The 9,127-nt window shown below is 41.6% G+C and overlaps 1 protein-coding gene across 1 annotated transcript in view; it reads left to right on the top strand.

Annotated features, from left to right (window-relative positions):
• Positions 1 to 9,127, top strand: part of ADORA1 (adenosine A1 receptor) — a 50,275-nt gene extending 41,148 nt beyond the window's left edge. Inside the window, exon 2 of the mRNA XM_081867042.1 lies at positions 8,159 to 9,127. Within this exon, the coding sequence (XP_081723168.1) occupies positions 8,159 to 8,807 (649 nt within the window). The 3' untranslated portion in view covers positions 8,808 to 9,127. The remainder of the gene's footprint in view (positions 1 to 8,158) is intronic.

The raw sequence follows: 9,127 nt of genomic DNA on the forward strand, positions 1-9,127 counted from the left end.
TCACACTATCTTTTTCCTTTCTTTTCTTAATGACATCACCTGTTCGATGTTTAAACAGCATGAAACAGATACCGAGTGCTGTGCAGCTATCGTTTCAGTGAAGAGGATTGAAATATACTCGGAGTGGAGAGTGGATTTCATGCTCTTTATTCAGCTCATAGTGGTGAGGAGGAATGAAAGTTCCCCCCAAATATCTGCTTTATATACATTATTTACACAATGGGCTGCACATGATTAGTTAATTCCGGGATTCTCCTGTAGGCCAGTCAGGTTGTGGATTCACTTCCACCTGCAGCTGGATTGGGTGGCTCCTGTGGACCATTCATACTGCTGCATTGTTCTAGGACCAATCAGACTGCTGCATTTTGGATCCTGTTGTTCTAGGACCAATCAGACTGCTACATTTTGGATCCTATTCAACTCAGTACATAACAAGGATGCATAAAATAAACTAGCAAATTCACTTTTATTAAACTGGGACTGGGAACAAACACCCAGGTCTAACTTAAACTGCTCGATGTTCTATACAAAGCGCCATAGTTTCAAGAACTTTGTGGATAATTGCCTGAGCTTCCGTGTCTGCTGGGCATCCAGGAGACTTTTAAGATCACAAGCAAGGACAGGAAGAGAGTAAGAAGCAGAAGCCGAAATGGAGCAAGATCAAAGAGCTTTTGTTGAGGGATTTTCAAAGTCTTCGATTCTGCCTCTGGAATAATAAATTCAAGGAGCTGCATTTTAGATTTGCCCTTAAGCTCCCACTTATTTTGCTTCATTTTGTTGATAAGCTTGGCATTTTTCACAGATGTTGGGAAGCTGAAGTATGAATTTCTATGCTGGGCCAGCATCCTGTTTGCCTCTTTTAGGCTTGCAAGTGCTTCAGGAAGATGCAGGGCAAGAAAGTGAAAACCACCCACTTTTGTGACAGCCAAGCAAATGGTATTCAGAAATATACTATCTTTGAACCCAGAGTCTTTATGCTTTTAATCATTGTAGCTAGTAGCCACAATAAGTCAACCTTCCATGCAGGAGTGCCATGCTCCCCACTCCTCTCGCAATTTTGGCATACAGTACTCGGTTTACTTATATACATCATTTCCTACAGAAACAATTGTGCTCAAAGCGGTTCGACATAAAAAAGTCTAAATACAGTAGCCACAATAACAGTATGTTAGAAAAAGTATAATAGCACTAAAGAAAACCTACAAAATAAACCATTAACAGTTCATTTAACATATACCAAAATTTAAGTGGGCCTAAAGATCACCAGTTTTCAATTACTTCACATCCAAAAGTATCTCCAAAAGCTGATAACCACACACACATACACACAATCTTTTATGACTTAACCTCAAAAGCTGGAAAGTTCCCTACAAATTCTTCTGCAAGCAGCTTCCTCGGGGCTGGAGGGTAAGGCAAAGACAGAAACAGTCATCCTCTGATAGCAAAAGAGTCTCTCTTCTCCCACAGTTTAATAAACTTCTTTATTTTAGCTCCAAGCTGTTCGAGCATTTATTTGTTTCCGATTTTAGAAGTGGGTTTTATTTGTATCATTTTTTAAATGAAGGATTTTACTGCTTCTATGCTGCAAGTCACTTTGAAATTCAAAGAAAGAGGGTCATAAATATTTGAGGAAAAGAAAGAATAACATTATTCATAGCGAAGAGAAGAGGATCTGCCCCTGAGTTATTTTTGTGCTGGTCTTATCTTGAAACTCCTGACAAGCAGTTTTACTAGTTAACTCCATTGATAAATTGCAAGAGACAAGTCACTGAATGTAGCCAGGGCCCCTGCACAGTACATGAAGGATTGTATTACTGTAAGTGCATTTACTCTTTCTGGTCATAACACTGGTAGGTGTCAAGAAAGTGACTGTAGTGCAATAAAGCTTGCTGGTTAAATTCTTCAGATCATTGCTGGAGGCCTCCTCCTGGTGTCTCTGCTGTCTAAAGTTATGCAGATGACAACCATGGAGGGGATTTCTAATCCCCCGAGCAGGTAGATACCTGCCTTTTCATCTGTCATCTTCAAAAGATAGCTACACTACTGGTTGGGTTGTATCTAGAAATCATGGCCTCGGATGTGGAAGCTGCTCTAGCTTTCCTATATGACAAGGATGAAGGACCTGTGGTTCCCTAGATGTTGTTGGACCCCAACTTCATCTGCCCCAGTCAGCATCTCCAGTGGTCAGGGATGATGGGAACTGAAGTGCAGAACACCGGGAGGCTTACATGTCCCGCTCCCACCTGCTCTATGAGTACCATGCATTGACTTGTTGTGGTGAGGGGGAAGCATTTTGCACATGCTCAGAAACACCATCTTCTTTCCTATTGCTTCACGTCTTCTAGACCAGAGTTCTTGCATAGCAATGAAGTTCTGGGTGTGATCCAACGTGGATGAAAACCCTCATGTCACTGGCAGTCACCTCTCCTGGTCCTTTATCCCACATGCAGACAAAAATAACAAGTTCTGTTTTGGAAAATTTCAAATGCATTAAAAGGATTGACAGCGGGATTGCGTTATCCCTAGCTGTGAATCTCCAAGCTTGAAGCACAATGGAATTTATGCTTACTAACAGCTTGGCTTCAGGAGGGAATAAATCTGTTGCGTGAATTCAGTCAGGTGACTCGGCTTGCTGAAACTTCAAAGACACTTAGGGATGTGATTGTTGTGAAGAGGCAGGCTGCTCATTTAGCAAAAGTGCACCTCATATGAGTGTCTGATCTTCAGAAGCTCCATGGCAACGGCTCCGCTGAGATTTGTTGAAATAAATTCTCTTTCTCGCTTCCATGGGTGAAATTACTTCTGTATGTGAGGCAGTGACAAATGTCCAACCTCAATTATTATTTCCTCCCCCAAATCTTAGCACAATTTTCAGGTAATCTCTTAAACTGGAAAACCAGCTCTTGTTTTGTGTGTGTGTGTGTTCAGGTAATTTTGTTTTGTTTTGAAGCACTTTGCTTGGCTATCCTGAGGATTCAAATAGTTATTTTCATTAGAAATATTTTGTGTTCCATTCCATTTTGTGAAGTGGGCTTTAGCTCGTGAAAGCTCAGGCCACGTTAGTCTGAATTGCCACAAGATCAGTTGTGACGTAACCAGTGGGACTGGTAGGACAAAAAGCAGGAAGGCCACCAGTAGGTGGAGCCACCGCTGCCTTGGCTCTTTGCCTTCCTCTTCTGAGGTTTCCATATGGGGTTCTCCAGCTGGAGCCTCCTACCACTCCCCATTATCCAGCCAGTCCCTAACACTGAGGGCAGACTGGGATTGACGGGGCAATGCCCTGTTCTCCTTAATAGAGCAACCTCCGCTGGGGAAATTGCTCCTTACTGCATCTCCTTTCCCGCCATATCGGAAATAATGTTTCTTATTACTCTTTTATGAGGCACCTACTCTGTTTCCTAATCATTTAAGAAATGGTCTTCTTCATTTATGAAGATGTTGTGATGGTACTCTTCTGCGGTGTGCCTTTGTGGTCTGGGTGCATAGTGTATGAAAGGATCGATGGGTATCTCAGCTGACAGAAACCTATGAGGCATGGAAGTTCCCTGGCCACAATCCAGCACAGGAATAAGTGGTTTAAGTGCCGCTGCTTACTTTGAGCTGAACTATAGATGTGTACGTTATCCACTCTAGAGCTGAAAAATGCACCAGCTGAAAAATGTTTCCACATAATATTTCTTCTCATTCTCTACATGCACTGTAAAACCACTCACTGCCTTACTACCATAATTTTTGGTCATTTTATGCAGTCTCCCTTGAGTGCCCAGTATGAACCCTCCACCATCATTCTGTCCATTTGCCTGTAAACCTTTGACCCCAAACAACTACAATACAAGTGGGACACAAACTAAGCAGCAGAGAGAAGAGGTTTAGTTCCACTCCATTTAAGACAGAAAGAGACCACAAGGGCAAATATAATGTTCTGGCTTTACAGAAGCAGCTGTGGTCTAACAAGCAGAACCTACAGGCAGAATTTATACTACTCCTTTGCAATGTTATGAAAATGTGGACTCTACTTTTTTTCAGGACATGAAAGCACTGTTTGCACAAAGTCAAGCTTACACTTTTTAAACAGAGTAAATATATAGGGTTTTTCAAAGTACAGATATACTTCTGAAATTCTGTGGGGTTGTATCCAACTAAGTTCTGCTCTGAGTAGATTCACTGAAATTAAAATGCCTGTTACTCATGCTCATTCATTTCAATGGGTCTACTCTGAGTGTCTGACCTTCTCCCCTTGCAAAAGCCTAAGTATATCCTTACTGAGAGCAAATTTTCACATGTAAGATTATGAGCAAGGGAGGACATGGGTCCCAAATCCAACAGATGCCAGTCCTTGTCAGATGCAAGCAATCTTTGCGCATGAGACAAATGTTATGTCCTCTCACTGCTGTTTTCTCTAATTGGAATGGGATATTGTTTGTTACCCTGTGTGCTGAGCTGACACTCCATGTTGCAGATTTATTTTCTGTAGCCTCATGATCAAAGGTTAAACATCTCAATTCCTGGGGATTTTGGCACTGCCTGCATCTCTCCTCATTAGCCCCGATGCGTTCCTACTGGAGCATTGCCACTCGCTTCTCCTGCCTCCCAAATGATGCTTGCAAAGGATGTTAATAACCTTCCTTGGGCACAGTGTGTTTAGAGTACTGGTCACTCATCATCTCAACGTTCCAGCCATTAAATGTAGGAGTGTAGTGCATCTATGGTAGACCTCTATTTCAGGGTTTTATGGGTTTGGGATGGACAAAAGTCATTTCAGAGTCCAGTTCAAATGACTGGTATTAACCTATAAAGACACATAGGGCTTTACATTCTTTCCTCTTTTGACATGAGCCTACCTGGACCCTGAGGTCATCACTGGAGGCTTTGAGAGTTATTCAGTGGGGGGGGTGTGTGATAAAAGATCCTTTTCAGCTGATGCCCTCTGTTTATGGAATTCTCCCACAAGTGAGGCTCATTGGTACCAACACTAACAAATTTTCTGTGTCAGGTAAAAATGTCTTTATTCTTCCAGATATTTGTTGCTTGATATTATTTGGTTTGGCTGAGCTGGAACAATAGTTCCAGTAATTATTATCTGAACCTTCGGAAGGAGTCATCATCACCCATAATGTGCATACTCATCTCTTTGGTCTCACTGTCACCTCCAGACATTGCAGATTAAGCTGGTATCCTTTGCTTTCATACTCCAGTTAATCATGCAAATTAAAATACCCACTCTGCAGATAATCAAGCATTGGAAGAAAAGAGGGGAATGTAAAAATTACACTACCCTTTTCTTAATGGAATCGTTGCGATTAAAGTATTGTGTAGCAGAAACAAGCTGCACTTACTATCTTGAATGTGAACCTCCCAGGTTGCATCTAATTTGTGTCCCATTTTTGAGTCACTTAAGGTGATTAGAATCCTCTGGATAGTGGCTGTCAAAGCAGAACAGATCTCCGGCTTTCTGTACACTTGGACATTTTCACTGCTTTGAGCCTGACACTTTTACAAAATGAGGATTCCTTTGGTCTACCCTTCACTTGCCAGCACATTAGAGATGATTAGTCTTCCACTGGCCTTGGGCTGAACGAAGGTTGTTGTTGCTGTTGTTGTTGTTGCTTTACTCTGCCCCCTGAGCACCCCCTGACTGTTTCCCCTATGAGATCATCCTCCGACTCAGCAGGCGAAACTAGCACTCCCTTTATATAAGCAACGTCAATGAAAACGACAAAGTAATTGCTCTGTGTCACCCTATTATTGCTGCATTAGATTTGCCAGCACATTGCATTGTGGGAATTTAATTTTCTCAGAAAATGATATGGCATCATCACACAAACTTAATTGTCAGCCTATCTCTAAACAGGAATGGGCAAATGGAAGGATGATATTCTTTGGTTGACCTTTGGTGGCACTCTGAAGTGGTTGAGTGAGGCAGCCGCCTCATGCTATCTAATGGTAGAGCCATTCCTGCTATGGGTAGTATTTTTTTTTTAGTGCACACAATTCAAGCAGTGCTCTGGCAATGCACAAAATTTGCAGTATTCTAATTATCAAGTAGAAGTGCAGAGAATATTCTCTCTGTGTGCTTTCTTCTCTTGTATAGGTATGAATGATGCTTGTTTATAATAAATTACTTTTTAAAAAGAACAACTGTTTAGCCACTCCTTTACTATCTGCTTGCTTTAGGGAAAACCCAGATTTACTGCATTTTGACTGCAAATTGATTTTTAATACAAGGATTCCAATTGTTCTGAATTTCTTCAGGACTTCTGTAGGCCACTCATATTATTCCCATGATACAGATTGCAACTAGCCTGATGCCACTCACTTCATGGCTCAGATGAGATTCAAAGTGGGGGCCTCCAATTCAAAACCTGTGCTGTTTTCACTCCTTGGCTCACTACAAAACCAATTCACCTATGGACTTTAGGTTCAAATACAGGGAAACACATATAGTAAAATGTGGTTTTGATGCTAGGACACTCTTTGTACAATTTATGATGGATGCAGTTTGGTAGCTAATGTGGTGTAGTGGTTACAGTGGTGGACTAGGACGAGGGAGACACAGGTTCAACTCCCCCCCACCCCTTAGCCATGAAGTTCACTGGGTAACCTTGGGCCAATCAGTGTCTATCAGACTAACCTACTTGTGAGGATAAAATCAGGAAAGGGGAGAACTATATACTACCTTGAGTTCCTTGAACGAAAGGCGAGGTATAATTCATCTCACTAAGGAAGATTCAGCCTGTTTGTGACAACAGATTCATTTTGCTCTGAAAGGAGAGCTGAATTATTCCCTGCATACTTTTCCTATTGCTGTTTGTCTTGTAAGAACACAGGCAGCTGCTGGTGTTGACCTATAAAGCCTTACACGGCTCAGGACCTCAATACCTTAAGGACCACCTCTCCCTATACAAAGCAACACGGATCCTGCTCTTGTCATCTGAGGCTCTTCTCTACATCTCCCTCTCCCTGAAAAGTTTGGACAGTGACAACACAAGAACGGGACTTTTCTCGGTTTTAGGTGGAAGTTGCAAACTATACCTACAAAGGAGGAATGGATTTGTAAACTAAATGAATATTTAATTTTGGCAAAATTAACTGCTATAATAAGAAATCAGTCGAATCAAAAATTTAAAAAGGAGTGGAAATGTTTTGATGAATATATGGCAAAATATTGCTCAAAAAAAGATACGCTAATATGCCTAGATTAAAATGTGAAGTACTGGAGGGAAGAAAAATTAGTAAGGAAAGATAATAAGAATATATAGATGATTTGAGAAGATTGTAGAATGCAAAGATTATTGTAAATTGTATAATGTGGAGGAAATCGAGTGGGGACGGAGGGAAGTGGGAGGAAGGAGAAAAGAATAATATAATGGATTGAGGAAATATTAATGTAAATGTATGACGGGATGGGGAGGAAATGGTGTCGGCTTTGGTACATCTGTATTGTAATGCAATATGTGAAAACCAATAAACCAATAAATAAATAAATAAATATTATTATTATTTTTTAAAAGAACGGGACTTTTCTGTGGTGGCCTGTGGAACGCTCTCCCCAGAGAGGCTCGCCTGGCACCATCAAAACATGTATTTAGATGCCAGGCAAAAACTTTACCCAGGCCTATGGTTATTAAATAACATACGGCCTGTAAAAGTGTTGGGGAGAGAACTGTTAGGGAGAGGAATGTCAGTATGCTTTTTACTATGTTTTTATGATGTTCTGCAATATGTTTCTAATGTTGTACACCACCCTGAGATCTTTTGATAAATACAAATTGGTATACAAATTGAATAAATAATAGTAATGAATAATAATAAATGCCAGGTAAGACTTAATTGTCCATCTTATTACCCCAGTATTGTCTGCTCAAAGTGGCAGTGACTCTCCAGGGTCTCAAGCAGACTAAGGTCTTTGCATTTGCTTGCAGCTTATGTTTACTTCTGCATGCAAACCATCTACATGCCAACACTTAATTATGTCCCCTGTCCAAACATTGTGAGAGCTGAACTGTGTTGCCACTTGACTGGCTGAAGAAGTGTTCATGCACACGAAAGCTCATACTAATAACAAACTTAGTTGGTCTCTAAGGTGCTACTGGAAGGTTTTGGGGGGTTTTTTGCCTGTTAAAGACCTTAATACATATTTTGTTTCTTATTTCTGCAGCTACAAGAGTGTGGTGACTCCTAAGCGTGCTGGAATCGCCATTGCTTGCTGCTGGCTGGTTTCCTTGCTCGTCGGGCTGACCCCTATGTTTGGCTGGAACAACTTGAACGAAATGCAGAAGAGGGCGAACGCCAGTCAGCTGATGAACACCAGTCAGTCAGAGTTCACCGTCAGTTGCCAGTTTGAGAACGTTATCAGCATGGAGTACATGGTCTACTTCAACTTCTTCGTGTGGGTATTGCCTCCGTTGCTCATCATGCTCATCATCTACCTGGAAGTGTTCAAGATCATCCGCAAGCAGCTTAATAAAAAGGTCGCCTCCTGCTCGACAGATCCAGAGAAGTATTATGGGAAGGAGCTACAAATCGCCAAATCTCTTGCCCTCGTCCTCTTCCTCTTTGCTGTGAGCTGGCTGCCTCTGCACACTCTTAACTGTATTAGCTTTTTCTACCCGTCGTGCAAGACCCACAGCAGCCTCACCTACATTGCAATATTTCTTACGCATGGGAACTCTGCCATGAACCCCATCGTCTATGCCTTCAGGATTAGAAAATTCAGGACCACGTTCCTGCAGATCTGGAACCATTATTTTTACTGCAAAGGGGACAAGCACATGAACAATATTGATAACACTGACATTGCCATCTAGGAGTCGTCTGGTGCCAGGCTGGCCTGCAGCCTTCAAGCCACATGGGGTGCTCTATAAACATCCCTTTCATTGTCCAAATGGCCAAGTTGGCTTCATCTCCATTATACGCAAGGCCTGCTCCTGGGCAGAGCAGACAAAGCCCAGAGCCAATCAAGGGCATTATTTATTACTACTAGTAATATTCATTTTACCATCTGGTATTCTAGGAGCTGTTCTTTCCCCTCCCTTTTTTTGGAAGCAAGGTGACACTTATAATTATGCATTTAAAGGGGGACTATGCCAACAGAATGTATATTTCATTCCAATAAAGAGGAAACGAA

Source organism: Podarcis erhardii (assembly GCF_964252035.2).
Source record: "Podarcis erhardii genome assembly, chromosome: 6".
NCBI classification, from domain to species: domain Eukaryota; kingdom Metazoa; phylum Chordata; class Lepidosauria; order Squamata; family Lacertidae; genus Podarcis; species Podarcis erhardii.